The following is an 18,253-nucleotide window of genomic DNA, read 5'->3' on the forward strand; positions in this document are numbered from 1 at the left end:
TGTTTGGGGTTGGTTTGTGCTTCCTTGGTTTTGGGGAAGGCAAAAAGAGGAAGCAAAGGGAATATCTGAGTGTTTGTCACATGGAACTTGTGGTTTGTGAGAGCCCTGCTGAACCAGCTGTGGTGTGCTCAACTCACTGGGAAAATACCTCTGGAGCCACAGGCCTGCATCCCCTTGGGCATTTGAGTTCTGGGATTGGGTTGACATAAAGTCCCTTTTTCCTTGAACCCAGAGAGAGTAATAACCCCAAGAGGTTTGGTTTCAATGTTCCATGCCCTGACTTCAGGCATATGAGCTCAAATTCAAGTGCTTTTTGGGATTTCTCATGCCTAAAAGGGAAGCAGAGATTTCACTGGCTTTATACCCCCAAAAACTGAACAAATGGGAAATCTCAGTTTATTGGGAAATGTGCCTTGGAGCACTTGTGCAGGGGGGCTCGTTGTGTCTGATATTTCAAGGCTGGAGTGTGGGGTGGGGGTGACAGGGAATTCAAACACCAGATGTGAGCATGGATGCTCTGGAAGTGGCAGCTGAGCCATGAGGGAGCTGTTGTTGACGCTGGGAGGGGGTGGTGGCACAAGAGCCTTTTGTTGGCAGTGAGCAATGGGCAGTGCAGCTCCTGTCCCTGTGCCCTGGGGGAATGCTGTGAGGAATGGGAGAGCTCAGCCTAACCCAGGTGGCCGTGGAAGGCTCTGAATTCTGCATGGAAATCCTTGTGCTGCATCCTGTGGGAAGAGGGAGCTGTGCTGCTCAGGCACAGCAGGGACTCAGGGCTGTGGCATCCCTTGTGCTGCCCCCCACTCTTGGGAAGGAAATAAAATACTGTCCCAGCTACTGAATTGTCCAATTCTGCCTGGTTTGTTCCCTGTCCTTGATTTCTCTCCTTCCCTCTGCCTGCAGCAGTCCTTGCACCTGACTCCAAAGGGCATTTCCCACTTGGCCATGGGTATAAATATTCCTCTATGGTTGCAGAGCCCTTAATGTTACAATATTTTTTCCAGTATGATGAAGAAATGAATTTTACAAACTGGTTTCTACTTAATCCATAAAATAAACAGTAGAAAAGGCAGGTCTTAATCTCTGAGTCTGGAGAGGGCAGTGGTGTAAGAAGCAGTGAGGGTGTCACAGATTGGGGTGGATGGAACTTTAAATATCATCTTGTTCCACCCCCTGTGCTGGGCAGGAACACCTTCCACTGTCCCAGGCTGCTCCCAGCCCCATCCAGCCTTGGGCACTGCCAGGGATCCAGGGGCAGCCCCAGCTGCTCTGGGCACCCTGTGCCAGGGCCTGCCCACCCTCACAGGAGAGAACTTCTCCCCAATATCCCATCTAATCCTGCCCCTATCCGTGGGAAGTCATTCCCTTTGTCTGTCTGGGCCCTTGTCTGAAGCCCCTCTCTGTCTGTTCTGTGAAGCTGTTGGGTTTGTGCTGTGGTTTGTGCTGTTTGTTGCTCCTGGCTGTCTTGGATTGGGTTTTGGGTGTGATCTGCAGCAGTTCAGGAGCCTGGATTTGTGATTCTGTTGAGATCTGGCAGCCAAAAGTGTTTCTGAGCTCCAAATGCAGCGTGGTGGTGGAGCTCACTGGGAAAGTCCCTTGATGTGTCCATGTGCCAGCTCCAGGGATGAACCTGGGATTGGTGTCCAGCTCCATCCCACGTGCGTAGTGACAAATGTTGCTGTGGTGTCTCTGTACCTCTCAACCAGAGACTCAAAACCCACCCCAAAACCAAACAATTTCACTCTCTTCCCTGAGACTTTGTGCCTTTTCAAACTCTGCAGATGTTTTTTATTTTCTCATTGAGTGCTGCCTGAGGGAAGGGGAGCTGGGAGCATCCCTGCTGCTGGGAGCATCCCTGCTGGCTCTGCCCCTGTGCTGTCCCACCCAGCTGAAGGGTGGGACCTGCAAGAACCTGTCTGGTTGTGCAGGGCAGGCTGTTGATGGATCTACACTCCCCCCTCAAACTTGGACAGCAAAACTTCCTTGGAAAACAAATAATTATGTAAGGCAAGGAAAACCCGCCAAGACTGTGCAGAAACAGCAGGAGATTTTTCTGTAAATGCTGTTTAAATTAGGAAATACTTACTGGGTGAGCAGTGTCCAGGGAGCTCAGTGGTGCCCTGCACATGGGCTGGTGTGGCTGCTGGTGCCTCCTGCTTGTTCCAGAGCTCCCAGCAGGTCCCTGTTGGAGCACTTGGTGCTGCTTTCCCAAGAGAGGGCTGGGTCAGAGGCTGCTCCTGAGCTGTTCTGGCTCCTCCTGAGCTGTGCTAGCTCCTGGATAACACTGGGGTGAAGTCCTGGAGTGTGTGGTCCGGGGGTTCAGATGCAGCCTCTGAACCCCTCAGTGCCCAGAGTTCACTGGTTGTGGTGTAAGGGCAGGGAATGAAAGCCCAGGGAGAAGGAGACACTGGGATAAGGAAGACAAAACCTCCTTTAGGAGTCTCTCCTGCTCACCTTGTGCTTCTCTGAGCCTGTCCTGGGGAGAGGGCTGAGTGTGAGCCTGACCTACATTTACAGCAGGAAACAGTGATAAGATGGGAATTCAGTGTTTGGGATCCTATGGACAGGCTGGGGGAGCTGGGGGTGCTCACCTGGAGAGGAGAAGGCTCCAGGGACACCTCAGAGCCCCTTGCAGGGCCTAAAGGGGCTCCAGGAGAGCTGGAGAGGGACTGGGGACAAGGGATGGAGGGACAGGACCCAGGGAATGGCTCCCACTGCCAGAGGGCAGGGATGGATGGGATATTGGGAATTAGGAATTGTTCCCTGGCAGGGTGGGCAGGCCCTGGCACAGGTGCCCAGAGCAGCTGAGGCTGCCCCTGGATCCCTGGCAGTGCCCAAGGCCAGGCTGGACACTGGGGCTGGGAGCAGCCTGGGACAGTGGGAGGTGTCCCTGCCATGGCAGGGGTGGCACTGGATGAGCTTCAGGGTCCCTTCCCACCCAAACCATTCCAGGATTCTGTGATGTAGAATCAGGTGTGCTGATTTCTGAGGCTTACAGCAAAGCAATGGTTTTGAGATGATCAGGAAAATCTGCAGGACGAGAGTATGAACATATTTCAGGATATAACTTCAAGTGTATTTGGATTTCCCTGTGGAGGTGCCTTAGAACATGGGTGATACTGGAGACTGGCCTTGCCAGCTTTGAAGGGGACCCTCAGCTCAGTGTTTGTGTAGCTCCTGCTGGGTTTCAGGTGGATAATCCAGTTTGGAGACCTGTCCCTCACTACCCTGAGTGTTTCTGGCCCCCTCATGATGCTGGATGCTTCCAGCCAGGACAGAATGTCACAATGTCACCTGTCCCTCCAGGTGTCACTCCTGCCCTCTTGGCTGAACTGGGGCAGCTGTTGGGCTTCCAGGGTTGCAGGAATGCTCTGGTCCCAGGGCTGGGCTGCTGGGAGCTCCCTGAGGATGCTCAGACTGGAATTCTGCTGTGCCTCGGACATGGGGATGGTCTCATTTCCCTGCTGGGTTCCTCTGCCTGATGCTGTTGGAGCTGTCAGACAAGAAGTTGAGTTTTAGGAGGGACAAGGCTACCCAGAATGGTGCAGAGCCTTGTTGGTAGAAAGAAAATTCTTAAGAGAAATTCCACGGGCATCCCTTGTACTTGTTAAGTGCTGGGAGCAGAGTGTGAGCTTGTCTTGTTCATTCCTTGCTGTGTCCTGTTAGCTTCCAGCAGAGCCACACAGTTTTAATTACAGATCCTGTGTAACCAGCATCTTCCCAGCATCCAGAGCTCAACCTTTGGCTGTTGGGATATCACCAAAACCACAGCTGTGGAGCTGACAGGCAAAAACCATGTCATTATCTCCTTTTTCACCTTCTTCTCTTTGCTCTGAAGATAAACCTGTCCTGTGAGCCCTTGCAGGGGAGATTTGTTGTTCAAATCCAGGGAGATTTGGTACAGTTGTTAAAAATCGGGAGCATCTTTCTCTTGCACAGCCCTGGCATGCTGAGCAGCCTCCTGGAGCTCAAGTGTCCCTTCAGAAGTAGGAAGCAGGTCTTTAAATTATAATTTGCTGCTCTTTTATGGCACTGCAGTGTGTAGCTGCTGTAAAATCCAAGTCACTGAAAATCAGACTCCAGGAGTTTTAGACTGAAGCCCTTTTAAGGAACTGATGCTGCAAATTGTCTTGTCAAACTCTCTGTGTTTAGATTTGTGGTGTTAAGGAGCTGAAGCAGCTTCTTCAGTCAAAAAAAGGGAGAAATGCTATAAATAATATTTAAAAAAGAAAATCTTTCAAGATTTTTGCAAAACCTGTCATTGTGAGTGGCTGTGATACAAGAGCTGTGCTGGGCTGGTGAGTGGGGTGGGTGATGGAGATGCCAGAATTTTCACCAGTCTGAAATTTCTATTATTCTGTTGAAATAAAAAAGGAAAATATATATTCAGAGCAGCAGCATGTGCTGGCTTGGACAAAATCCACGTGGGAATTGGGGCCTGTGCATCCAGAGGAGGTTGGACAGCTGAGATGGGGTCTTGCTGGCATCGTGGTAAAAGATATCACTGGTTTTAGAGTAAGGAATCTCCTCTCTGATGATCTTAGCACATCCACAACAGCACTGGTGTTGCCACAAGCCTGATTTTGGGGTAAGCCATGACATCTGTCCGTGGTTCCTGCCCTGCTCTGTCTGCAGCTGGGTGCCTGGGCTGGGCAGGGTTGCCTTGGGCTGATCCACTCAAGGCTTCCATGGAGCGTGTCCTGGTGCTTTGGGATCCTGCTGCTGGCAGAAGTGACATATTGATGTTGATATGATGATGTTTGCCATCCCCTGGCTGGGTGGGTGGGTGCTTTAGTCCTCCCTGTGGTATTTTGGGATATTTTTTCTCTCTGCTGTGTCCTGGCCAGGACTCTCCAAGGCTGTCATTCCCCCCAGCCTCCCATGCACAGCTCTAATTCTGGCGCTCCGAGGGCGAATCCCGGCGCTTTTTGCTCCCTCGCAGAGCTAAAAAATCCCAGAGGTTCGGCTGCCTCCACCTCTGGGTGCTCCGTGCCCAGGTTTAACCCCCAGCCAGGTGCTCTGCAAACGCAGCGCTCCCGGTGCTGGGGAAGGGCAGAGCCGGGATCTGCGGGGTCGGGTTACACCAGAGCCCGGTGCCAGCCGTGAATGAGCGGATCCAGCAGACCACGAGGGCTCTGAAGGGCACCTCTGCTCCTTTCCCCGGCTCTGGACACAGGAGGTTGGCTCCAGGCTGGGTCAGGTGCCTGCCTCGTGTGTGGGTGCTGATTGATAGGAATTGATTTCCCATGCAGATTGGCACGGGAGGGGAGCTGGGACAGCAACGTCGCCGTTTCCTTGGGTGGGAGAGCGAGGCTTTGAATGTCTGCAGCTGATTTAGTGCAGTCACCTTGGGGACCTTTGCTTTGTGGAGGAGAGAAGATGATTTTAGCAGCTCTCTGAAGGTGGGAAGGAATCCCTCCAGGGAACACAGTTACGTGCTGCAGCGTGAAGGGATGACTTAGGAATGAAATTGGGGCTTGATTCCTTTGGGGCCAACTTACCCCCCACAAAAAGTGTAACCACACTGTGCACTAGCTCTGAACTTGCCCTGTGGTGCTGAGAGACACGAACACTAAGTCTTAAGGAGGCACCAGGAGGATTTCATGTCCTCATGTCAGGCTTGCATATGCCCCTGGCATAAATCTGTCCCACAAAGCAGTGTCAGGGCTGAGCAGGTGAGAGATGTCCTTGAGATGTTTGGGGGTTTGGGGATTTTGAGTTCCTGGTCAGGCAGAGTGGCCTCCTCTGTGTAACAAGCAGCCTCAGGAATCAGGTTGGCAGTGGGTATCCCTGGGCTGCTGCCCATTCTTCCCTGGCAGGGCCCATATCTCTGTCCCACAGTGAACTTGATCACCAACACTTTCTGAGAGCAGCTCTAGGCTGTGGCTCTAAAGCCTCCCTGCTCTGATGTTCTTGTGGAATTACAGAGTCACTGAGGTTGGAAAAACCCTCTGAGATCATTGAGGTCAACCATTAACCTGCCACTGGCAAGGCCACCATGTCCCCAGGTGCCACATCCACCTGACTGTTCAATCCCTTCAGGATGGGGACTCCAACCCTGCCTGGGCAGCTGGGCCAGTGCCTGACCACCCTTTCCAGGAAGGAATTATCCCAAAATCCACCCTGCCCCTGCCCTGGCCCAGCCTGAGGCCGTTCCCTCTGCTCATGGGAGCACAGCCCGACCCCCCCGGCTGTCCCCTCCTGGCAGGAGCTGTGCAGAGCCACAAGGGCCCCCCTGAGGCTCCTTTGCTCCAGGCTGAGCCCCTTCCCAGCTCCCTCAGCCTCTCCTGGGGCTCCAGCCCCTTCCCAGCTCCGTTCCCTGGCCTGGCCACGCTCCAGCCCCTCCAGGTCTCTCCTGTCAGGAGGGTCCCAGAGCTGCCCCAGCACTGGAGGTGCCCCAGCAGTGCCAGCTCAGGGCACGGGCACTGCCCTGCTCCTGCTGCCACCCCAGGGCTGGGACATATGAGGTCTGAGCACACCTGGACAAAAAACAATGATGGAAGGGAGAGGGTATAAAGAGCCACACAGTGCTGGATTCTGGAGGTGGGACAGCTGGGAGAAGGGAGAAAAGCAGCAGTGGAAATGAGATGAGAAAGCCAGTGTTGTGTAGTTGGAACTTTGCTTTTAGAGCGGCCAGAAGCAGTGGACATGGTGGGATGTGAATGTGTAAGGAACGATGGGGTGTTGCTCCTCCAAGGGAACAAGTTCCATCTAAACACCTCAGCCTGTCCTTGTTTCTCTGTCTGAGGGCCTTTTCTATCTATGCTATGCAGATCCCCTGATGCAGGGAAGAATGATGCATGAAGCTCCATGGTATCAGAAGGCTAATTAATTACTTCATTATACTATATTTATACTACAAGTATATTACACTAACAAGAACTATCACTAACTAACTAACTAGAATACCTGTGGCTCTCTGCCAGAGAATCCCAACACACACATGTGGATCCAATTGATCAATGAATCCAAAACACCATCACCAGAATCCAATCAAGCAATCATCTTGGGTAAACAATCTCCTGAACACATTCCACATGGGCACAAACACAGGAGCAGCAAATGAGATTTTGTTTTGATCATTCTTTTCTCTGCTTCTCTCAGGAGGATCCTGAGAAAGCTAAATCTCTGTGCAGAGGGCATGTGCATACCACACATTTTCCAGCTTTAGTGGATTGCATGTGAGTGCTGCCAGCTCGGGATGTCTCCACAGGTCTGTGCTGTGCAGGAGGGTGCCTTGGAGGTGCTTTGGGGTCAGGTACAGCAGCACTGACCCTTCCTTGTCCCTCTGTTCCCGTGCAGGACACAGGCAGAGATGGCCCACACGTGCCGGGGCACCATCAACCTGTCCACAGCCCACATCGACACGGAGGACTCGTGCAACATCGTGCTGTCCAACGGGGGCAGGACCTACCACCTGAAGGCCAACTCAGAGGTGGAGAGGCAGCGCTGGGTCACGGCCCTGGAGCTGGCCAAGGCCAAGGCCATCCGCATGCGGAACAACCAGTCAGGTACGGGCATTTCACCAGTCAGGTACGGGCATTTCACCAGTCAGGTACAGGCATTTCACCAGTCAGGTACGGGCATTTCACCGGTCAGGCACGGGGATTTCACCGGTCAGGCACGGGGATTTCACCGGTCAGGAATGGGGATTTCACCAGTCAGGTACGGGCATTTCACCAGTCAGGAATGGGGATTTCACCAGTCAGGAATGGGGATTTCACCAGTCAGGAAAGGGCATTTCACCGGTCAGGAACGGGTATTTCACCGGTCAGGAACGGGTATTTCACCGGTCAGGAACGGGTATTTCACCGGTCAGGAACAGGGATTTAACCAGTCAGGAATGGGGATTTAACCAGTCAGGAATGGGCATTTCGCCAGTCAGGAGCGGGGGTTTAACCGGCCAGGTATGGGAGTTTAACTGGTCAGGTACGGGGGTTTCACCGGCCAGGGAGGGGCAGCCTGAGCCCTCCAGCTCTGTGGGATTAACAGGGGTAGGACAGTGGGAGGGGATGGAGAGCAGAGATCTCTGAGGCCAGGTCAGGAACTTGGGGTTCATTGCAAAGGGCCAAGTGCAGGGCCCTGCTGGGAGCTGCCAGGCACAGCTGGAGCAGGACTGAGAGAAGTAAAGAGAGTGGGAAAGAGAGAGCAGGCAAGAGTTTGGTAAAGAGAAAATGAGAGCAAGGAAGAGTAAAGAAGGTAAGAGAGCAAGGTCCCGTTACAATATCATAAATTTTCTTCTGTGCTGAATATTCTAATTCTCACTAACCAATCTAGTACAAGATACAAATCCTACAGCATTTCCATACAGCCTATAAGAATCATTACATTACCATCCTGTGCTACATTTTAAACTCTAAAATCTCCTCTTTGGAGATTTTTTCCTTCTGCCAAGCTGTAGGGTCTGCTCTGACCCTTGGGCCTGTCTGAGAGCAGAGGGTGTTGTTCCATCAAAAGGGGATCACCTTCAGCTGGCCATGCCATTGTTTTCCAGTTGTTCAGTAACTGAGGTATCTCAAAGCTTGCTTTCATTTCAATCTCACTTACAGTTTCCACATTCTCAAAATCTTTTGCCAGGCAATCATATTTATAAGGCTTTCCAGTTTCATTTTCCCTAGCACAGCTCTTGCAGCTCTACTCAGCTCACACAGCTCTTGTGGGCTGGTTAAATGGTGCAGAACCCACCCAGGGAGAGTTTCATGCACAGCTGGAGGTTGCTGATGGTCTCCCAGGGACACAAAGGGTTGGACACAGCCCTGCTGCACCTCATCTCAGCTGCCTGGGCAGCTCTGAGCAGGTCTTTAGAGCCGTGGGAATGGCTGGGAACTGTGGAGAGCCAGTAACAATGAGCTAAGGATGCTGCTTCTGGAAGGCAGAGTGAGGTGTCTTTCTCCTGGAGACTTTGTGCTGGGAATGCTGGAAATGCTGTGCTCAGAGGGCTGAGCACCCCAGGGTGGTGTTGCACAGCTTGGGGAGGTTTGGTGGATGAGTGACACAGGTATTTAGTTGAGCTGTTTCTGTGTGCATCTCTGCTTCTGCCCCTTTGTTGTGGTGTTTATTGGAGCAGGTTTGGGACAGTTACACTTTGTAAAGCTGTCAGGGCCCTGTGCCTGGTGCACAGCTCCTCCCCAGGGTGACATTGTTCTGCTCTGTAATGGGTCAGTTAGGCTTGGCAAACAGAATGTTTTAGAAATATTTCAATGATTCTATTAGTCTGTATTTCAATGTCTGTAACTCTTCTGGGATTAACATTGGGTTTTCTTCTACAAGCAAGCACAGCTTCAGGCTGCAGTAAACAAACTTCAGAAATGGAAAAGAGAATGCTCCAGGGAGACCTTAAAGCACCTTCCAGTGCCTAAAGGAGCTCCAAGAGAGATGGAGAGGGACTTGGGACAGAAGGGACAGTGCCAGGACAAGGGGGGATGGCTTCCCACTGCCAGAGGGCAGGGATGGATGGGATATTGGGAATTAGGAATTGTTCCCTGGCAGGGTGGGCAGGCCCTGGCACAGGTGCCCAGAGCAGCTGGGGCTGCCCCTGGATCCCTGGCAGTGCCCAAGGCCAGGCTGGACATTGGGGCTGGGAGCAGCCTGGGACAGTGGGAGGTGTCCCTGCCATGGCAGGGAGGTTGGAGTACATGATATTTAAAGTCCCAACCCAAACCATTCTGTGGTTTTAAGTGCTGTGAACTTTCTGTCCCTTAAAATTCCATGTCTGGAATATTCAAATACTGACAGGGAGCCCAGCTGATCCAGGAGAAGGGGGAAGCTTCTGGGCACACTTGTTTAGGGTGAGACACTGTGCTGGTCCTGGCTGCACTGAGGTGGCTCTGGGGGCTGTCGAGTCCTTCAGCTGGGTGGGTGTGTGGGAAAGGATCTCCTGGGAGGGTGGGTGTGGGAAAGGATCTCCTGGAGAGGAGGGTGTGTGGGAAAGGATCTCCTGGAGAGGAGGGTGTAGGAAAGGATCTCCTGGAGAGGAGGGTGTGTGGGAAAGGATCTCCTGGAGAGGAGGGTGTGTGGGAAAGGATCTCCTGGAGGGGTGGTGGGTGTTCTTTACCTTCCCTTTGGGACTGTGGGGCTGTGGCAGTGCTGGGTCAGGGTGGAGCAGTCCCAGGGCTGTCAGCCATGCTGCCTCCTGAGTCAGGCACAGCTATTTTGGTTTGTGTCTGCCCATAAAAATAGCAAATGCAGAGGCTGGCTGTGCTGGGGCTGAGGCCCTGCTGAGCTCTGGGCTGAGGGCAGTGCTGTGGATGGGGCTGTGCTGCCCCAGGCTCTGCTGACTCAGCTGTGATCCAGGCCATAGAGCTGATGGAACAGAAAATCCACAGCAGACTCCTGCTTTTCCAGACTTTCCTGATCTCATCAAGGGGATAAGACACTCTGTAAATGGGTGCTGAATTCTGAGCACATCAGTGAATTACTTTATGCTGTAATGTTCACCTGGCTGATGGTTTGTGCCAATTAGAGAGATTTTAATTATAGTAAAGAGTTACTGTGGGTTTGGCTTGAATCAAAATAAAATTCCTGATGTTGTGTCCCTGTGAGCACTGGGGTGGATGTTTACAAGTAAAGGGAGGAGGTTCTGGATTTGCTGTAGAAGTCCCCAGTCCTTCAAGACTGCTCATGTGCAGAATTGTCTGAGTTGCCTCCTGAGGGATCCCCAAAACCTGGTGCTCCCCAAGGGCTGCTCTGCAGAGCCCAGCTGGGCTCCAGTGAGTGCAAAGGGTGGTGAGCAGCTGAAGGGATTTGTGCCCTCAAGGAGGAGCATCCATGGCTGTGGGAGGCCAGAAGGTGGGGAGAGGGTGACAGAGGGGACACAGGTAGGGTGGGCAGAGGAGCAGGTTTGTGTCTGGTGCTCTCTGGCTTCTGGGAAGGGACACAACAACATCCTTGTGGCCATCTATGCTCATGGGCACTGCCTGCTGCCCTGCCTGCTTCAGAGGCCATGGCCTCACCACCCTGCCAGGGAACAATTCCTAATTCCCAATATCCCATCCATCCCTGTCCTCTGGCAGTGGGAGCCATTCCCTGGGTCCTGTCCCTCCATCCCTTGTCCCCAGTCCCTCTCCAGCTCTCCTGGAGCCCCTTTAGGCCCTTCAAGGGGCTCTGAGGTGTCCCTGGAGCCTTCTCCTCTCCAGGTGAGCACCCCCAGCTCTCCCAGCCTGGCTCCAGCCCTTGGAGCATCTCTGTGGCCTCCTCTGGGCTCTCTCCAGCAGCTCCAAGTCCCTCCTGTGCTGGGCCCAGGGCTGGGGCAGCTCTGCAGGTGGGGTCTCACCTGGGTGGGGCAGAGGAGCAGAATCCCCCCTCCCCTGCTGCCCACGCTGGGGGCTCAGCCCAGGGCTGAGGGGGTGTCAGGGTTGGGGCAGGTGCAGCCCTCACCCAGCACCCCCCAAAGTCCTTGTCCCCAGGGCTGCTCTCCAGGAGTTCCCCTCCCAGTCTGTGCTTACAGCTGGGATTGCCCTGACCCGGATGCAGGACCTGGCACCTGCACTTGCTGAACCTTGTGAGGTTCTCCCGGGCCCTCTCCAGCTTTCCACCCCTCTGGAGGTCCCCATCCTTCTGTTGTGTCAGCTGCACTGCTCAGCCTTGAATCACCCCCAGGCCTGCTGGAGCCTGGGCTGGGATTCCATTCACTGTTTCTGCAGGATTCAGTGATCCCTCACTGCTGCCAGGGTCTTTGAGCTTTGATGGGAAATTTGATGGGTAGGAGGACTGGCAAATTGCTGCCCACATTTTCATTGCTGGGTCCCCATTTTGGGGTGGATGAAAGGGTCTTTTCCCCAGGAGTTCTCCTGAGTTGAACAGCTGTGGAAGTGTTTTTAACTCTGTTTTTTACTTGGCTGCTGGCTGGAGCTGTGCACCCACAGGAGCCATTTCACAGGACTGCTTTTCATGTCTGTTTTTAACTGCAAAACCTGTCCCCACACCAAGTATGGCATGGGAGACTTTGCTGTTCTGTGCAAGGGGGAGCTCTGGTTTCCCCTCTGCCCACTGTGGAATCAGGATATTTTGGTAACAAGCTGTGACCTGGGACACTGGTACTGGGAGATGTGACCTGAGCTCCCTGTCCTCATCCTGCTGCCCAGGGAGAGAGACCTGCCCAGGGAGAGAAACCTGCCCAGGGAGAGAAACCTGCCCAGGGATGGACCTGCCCAGGGATCAGTGGCAGAAAGTGAGAGTGGAGCTGAGCTTAGCTCCCTCCTCAATTACCACATGTGCTTAATTCCTCTAAAACACATGTAGAGTGTGACAGGAGGACAGAACAGTGCCAGACCAAGCTCTGCTCAGCCAAACGTGGCATTCCTGCTTCTAGGTGGGATTGCAAAGTGTTGGTAAAGTTATAGTAAACTCAATTTGTCCTCATTCATCACCTGCTTTTATCAGTACTGGCTGTGGCCCTGTGCTGTTACCTGGCTTGAAAATCAGATTTCTGTGTTCACCCTCTGTATTTGGTGACTGTGGCTGGTGGATTTTCTTCAAACAAATACAAAAACAGATATAAAAGTATCCTTTCTTTTTAGAGCAGTATCATGACATCCAGGAATTTGATGAGTGCTGAATACATGATTTTTTTCTTGGCTCTGTAATAAGGGAAAAGTGTGCAAGGGAAGAGTGGAATTCTGTTCCTGGTATTTTAAACACTAGGAAAACTCCCCAAAATAGACTTGGGTTGCTGGGAGAGGGAGTTGGTGACTCCTTTTGGTTCCCTGCTCGGGGATCCCTGGCAGCAGAGAGGGTGAAAGCTGTGTGTGATTCCAGTGATCACCTGATGAGGAGCAGATTCTGGGCTGACAGAAAGGGATTTTGGTGTTCATGGTGCTGAAATCCAGGAGATCACTGGACAGATCAGTGCTGGTGTCTGTGCAAGAACAACTCACCTGCCAGCCACTCTCAGAGGTGTCTGATTCCTTTGGCTGAGGCTGGAGTCAGTGCAGAAAAACTGGGAATTGATAATCAGAGTGGAAAAGAAGGAATGCAGGCTTGCTCTGTGTGCTGCTGGCATCTCTTCCCTGGAGATGCCCTGCCAGTGACTCACAGGGTTTTCAGCAGAACTTGAAAAGAAAACCCAAACAACCAAACAGGCACAAGATTAACCAGAGAAATAAAATCTCCTCTGACAAGGGAAGGAGGATGATGGAAAGTAAATTTTTTATCTGGGAGAAGGACAGCTGATGGTGCCACATGGTCAATGGTACAGGAAATGTGCTGGAGCCCCAGGAGAGGCTGAGGGAGCTGGGAAGGGGCTCAGCCTGGAGCAAAGGAGCCTCAGGGGGGCCCTTGTGGCTCTGCACAGCTCCTGCCAGGAGGGGACAGCCGGGGGGGTCGGGCTGTGCTCCCAGGGAACAGGGACAGGAGCAGAGGGAACGGCCTCAGGCTGGGCCAGGGCAGGGAATATTGGAAAAATTTCTTCCTGGAAAGGGTTTCCAGCCCTGGCACAGCTGCCCAGGGCAGTGCTGGAGTCCCTGTCCCTGCAGGGATTTAGCAGCTGTGTGGATGTGGCACCTGGGGACGTGGGTTATTGGTGCCCTTGGTAGTGCTGGATTAATGGCTAGAGTTGATCTCAAAGGTCTTTTCCAACTTTAACAATTCTGTGACTGTCTGAGTCTAGGAAAAGTTAGGGACAAATGCTTAAGAAAAAGGAGGGAATTATCAGCTCATAGGTTTAAATGGAGCAGGAATAATTAATATTTTGTACAACATCCAATTAAATGGTGGCACTTGCTGCCAGGAGCCAGAAAATCCAAGGAGACCAAGCAGATTTGGGCACAATTTCATCCCTTGGGGTACAGGCTGTAACTGGCTGTGTATGGAATATGACCTGGGGGCTCCTTGTGCAGCACAGCTCTGACAGGGAAGGATCAATGCCCAGAGGAACCAGAGCCTGTGCCCTGTCCCAGTATCCTGTTTCCAAAATACCAATTGCAGTTTGCTTGCTGGGGAAGAGATGGAATTTCCTGGGGTTTTAGGCTGACCTTGTGTGACCATCCTGGGGAGGATTCACTTTGAAACCAACACCCTGTGGTGTGGGTCAGTGGTCTGGGCTAGTGGGGGTTGATTACTTGGGTTACTTGGTTATCCTTCCTGCCTTAATCCACTGTTTTCTTCTTGAGAAACAGGGAGGGATTGCTTCTGGGGGCTCTCTGTGGGCTGCAGGAGGGTGGGAGCTCTAAGCAGAGAGGAGAAAGAGTGGAAGAGGGCTGGTGATGGCCTCTGCTCTGGTCCTGGGGTGAATTCCTGTTGCAGGAGAGTGGAAAGGGACAGTCCATCTCTGGAGAGGGACACTGGAGCTGTGGGGATCCCACTGCAGGGCTGGGGTGCAGTTGGGTGGGTGGAAGCCAAGGGGCAGCTCAGGCCAGCAGGGAGTTCCCCTTCAGTGTCCCAGATCCAGCCTTTATGGCAGCATTAAAAAACAGCCATAATTAATTATTCCTCAGCTTTCCCTTTAATCGCTCCACTGATAATGTCACTTGTGTTGCTCTACTCATTTTGGCTGTTTTTTGTCCTTTTTCCAAGGCAGGGGTTTGTTTGCAAAAGCCATTTTGAGTTGGGCCTGTGACACTGCAAAGCATCTGGCACCTTCCCTTTCCCAGTCCATGAATTATCCCCTTGTTGCTCCCCCTGGCCTCCCAGAAGCTCCTGGCCAGGTGGCCTTGGCTTGTGGCTCTGCTGGGGTTGTGGCAGGACAGGACAATTCCTGTCATTGTTGTCCCAGCTCATGTCTGGCTGTAACAGCCCAGCCATTCCCAGCTCTTTGGACAGCAGCATTCCCTTTTCCCCTCCTCCCTGTGAGTTTCCCCATCCCTGTGAGCTGTTTTCCCTGTGCTGCAGTTCCCTGGCTGTCACCTTGCTCTTCTAATTGTCTTTTTATCCTTGGAGTCTGGATTTTCCCAGGACAGCCAGCTGTTGTTAACTATGCCAGGAGCTGCTGCTGTGGGAAATAGAACTGACAGTGCTGCTGATGGACTTGTTTGCTTGGATTTCCCATTCCTAATGATTCCTGTCTCCTCTCAGTGCCTTCAGCTCTGGCTCCCCAGTCTCCTGATGGATTGGGGTGGGTTGGTCCATCTCAGCCACCCCAGGGAGCTGCAGCCAGCACTTCAGCTCCTCCTGCCACAGCCACAGGGATGCTGGAGGGCAGGAAGGGTTTGCAGAGGGATCTGACCAGGCTGGATCCCTGGGAAACTGTGCCAGGGAGAGGGGACTTTGGACAAAGGCCTGGAGTGACAGGTTAGGTGGGATCCTGGGAAGGAATTGTTCCCTGTAAGTGTGCTGAGGCCCTGGCACAGGGTGCCCAGAGAAACTGGCTGTTCCTGGATCCCTGGCAGCATCCAAAGCCAGGCTGGATGGAACTTGGAGCAGCCTGGGATAGTGAAAGGTGTCCCTACCCATGGTAGGGGTTGGAACTGGATGAGCTTTAAGGTCCCTTCCCACCCCAAACCAGTGAAGGGTTCTCTTACCTACACAGCCTCCAACTGCTCCCTTCTCCTGGCTGCTGCCTGGTGCTGCAAACACGAGGAGGGTGGGAGGAATCTTTGGATTTTTCTATTTCACAAGCCAGGAACCACTTCCCTCCCCTCCCTCCCCCACCTTGTTATTTTTCTAATCTGTTTTTAATTCTCTTGCTGCTGTTTTCCCCTCCACTTGCATGTGGGGATGCAGCAGCCCCAGGACTGAGCTCCCCTCCTGGCTGTGCTGCTGCTCTCCCTGGTCCCAGGTACCACAGCACATTCACTGCTGCTGTTGTGCAGATGTAATCCATGATAATCACTGCCAGCCAAGGAACCCAGAAAACAGTACTTACATAACAGCAGGAATTAAACATTCCAGCAGGGGCTCAGAGCAGCCAGCACTATTTAGGCCATTCCTGCTGCTCCTGCCTCATCCTCCAGAGTGAGTGCAGAGCTGTGGCTGCTCCTCAGCTCTGCCTGGTGTCCATGGTCAGTGGAAGCTCTGCCTGCCCATGGCAGGGGCTGGAAAAAGATGAGCTTTAAGATCCTTTCCAACCTAAACTATTCCATGATTCTCTGACAGGACAAGGGGCAATGGCTCCCACTGCCAGAGGGCAGGGATGGATGGGATATTGGGAATTAGGAATTGTTCCCTGGCAGGGTGGGCAGGCCCTGGCACAGGTGCCCAGAGCAGCTGGGGCTGCCCCTGGATCCCTGGCAGTGCCCAAGGCCAGGCTGGACACTGGGGCTGGGAGCAGCCTGGGACAGTGGGAGGTGTCCCTGCCATGGCAGGGGTGGCACTGGGTGGGCTTTAAGGTCCCCTTCCACCCAAACTATTCTGGGATTCTTTAATTCAGGAGTGGGATGGGAATTGATGTGACAGCTCCTGCTGCTCCAGTGCTGCTCTTACCCCTGCCCAAGGGCAGAGACACATCCCCCCTGCCTCCCCTGCCCTGTGCCACTGCCAGGGAACCCTGGTGCTCCCTCCTCTGGGCAGTCACCCTGTCCTTTCCCACTCTTGGCAGCCTCTGGGAATGTCCACGGGCTCCTGCAATCCCTCAGCAGGGCTGGCACTCAGCTGAGTGTGGCGAGCCAGGCCCTGGGGCAGTTTCTCAGTGGAGTTTTTTGTGTTTTCAGCATTCCAGGTGAGGCTGCAGCAGTAACCCCCTGGAAATAAGCACAGGAACGTGACAGAGCAGAGCAGTGCTGGGGGGAGGCTCTGGGAAGGGCTGGCACAGCAGGAGCAGAGCTGGGGTGGGCAGGAGGCTCCGTGCCCACGCCAGAGCTGGGAAAACGCTCCTGCCGGAGGAGGGGGTGGGATGTGCAGCACGAGGATTCTGGGGGAGGTTTACATTGGATACTGGGGAAAATTCCTTCAGGAAAAGGCTGCTCAGGCTCTGGAATGGGCTGCCCAGATGGTGGAGTCCCCATTCCTGGGGGGATTTAGCAGCAGTGGGGATGTGGCACTTGGGTGTGGGGGTGGCCTTGGCAGTGCTGGGGACAGCTGGACTCGAGGGCCTCAGAGGGATTTTCCAACCTGAGTGATTGCACAATTCTCTGATCTCTGCTGGCACACCAGGGCCCTTCTTTCCTCACCAGGGTGACCTGGGACAGCTGTGGTGAAGGAGAGGCCCTGTTTTGGCTGAGCTGCTGCAGAAGGAGTTTGGTACAGGAACACTGGGAGGAGAAATCCTTCTGGGTCCTTGCTCAGTCCTGCCTGTGGGAGCTGGGAGGGCAGGCAAAACCCAGGGGCTGAAGTGTCCTGTTGTACACACAGGCCTCTCCCTGGCAAGTTGGAGAGCAGATTCTTCTCCAGCAAAAATGGGAAGGAGAGGGATCAATCCCTATGGTGAGGATTATGTTACTGCTGGAGTTGATAAATAGCAGGGAAAAACTGGTTATAAATTGATAAAGTGATAAATACCAGGGCAGAATGGTCTCTGCTGTGCCATGTTTGTAGGTACCACAGATCCATCCTTATTTCCAAAAATGCTGTGGATTGTGCTACTGGATTGTGTTTCTCCCATGCCCATCTCCTGTGTTTCTTTAAATCTGTTTTTTTTCCCTCATTTCATTATTTATGGCCCTTTCCCCCTGTGCCATGGGCAAACACTGTGAGTGTGTGGCCTGAGTGAGGGGATTTCCCTCATTCCATGTTTTCCAGCTGTTTATAAGTCTGTGTTTCCTTTGTCTCATTCTCAGTGCCTTTTCTGTTGCTTCCACATGACCTCCTCCCTTCCTCACATCTTTTTGAGGGAAGAATTTCCCAAGGTCACTTGGCAAGGCTGCAGAGCCCAAACCAGTGACCCCTGGGCAGCTGTGCCCACATTTCACCTGAACTCAGGGCTGATTATATCCCTTGGGGAATTGAATTGCAGGTGGTGCTTTGTGATTTCAGCCAAAGGGGTTGGAACAGCCTTTGCAGGGTCACAGAACCACGGAATGGTTTGGGTTGAAGGGACCTTAAAGCTCAGCTTGTCCCACCCCTGCCATGGGCAGGACACCTTTATCCCAAGAGGGCAGAGATCCCATTCCCAGTGCCCAGCTGGTGCCCAGCAAGGAGGGAACATCTGCACTGAGTGAAAAGTTCAAGTGAAAAGTTGCCAAAATGACAAACCCAGTCAATGTTAGCAAGTGCAGCAGGGAAGGAACAACAAGGATCATCCTTCCCACTTCTGCACCCACGCAGGAAGGGGGATTTTCAAGATCCCAGGGAATGCACAGTGCTTGCCTGGCAGGGAACCAGCAGACACTCACTCTTGGTGACAGGGTTTTGGTGTTTGAGCAAGAAAACACTTTTATAGACTACA

At 53.1% G+C, this 18,253-nt stretch overlaps 1 protein-coding gene across 6 annotated transcripts in view; it reads left to right on the forward strand.

Moving 5' to 3' along the window:
* The window catches only part of OSBP2 (oxysterol binding protein 2), a 100,949-nt gene that overhangs the window by 18,789 nt on the left and 63,907 nt on the right, over positions 1 to 18,253 (forward strand). For all 6 annotated transcript variants that reach the window (XM_071445786.1, XM_071445787.1, XM_071445788.1 and 3 more), the window contains one exon: positions 7,300 to 7,508. In XM_071445786.1, the coding sequence (XP_071301887.1) occupies positions 7,300 to 7,508 (209 nt within the window). The remainder of the gene's footprint in view (positions 1 to 7,299; positions 7,509 to 18,253) is intronic.

This window comes from Agelaius tricolor, unplaced genomic scaffold (assembly GCF_023055355.1).
Source record: "Agelaius tricolor isolate 1412-34295 unplaced genomic scaffold, bAgeTri1.0.p SCAF_20, whole genome shotgun sequence".
NCBI classification, from domain to species: Eukaryota; Metazoa; Chordata; class Aves; order Passeriformes; family Icteridae; genus Agelaius; species Agelaius tricolor.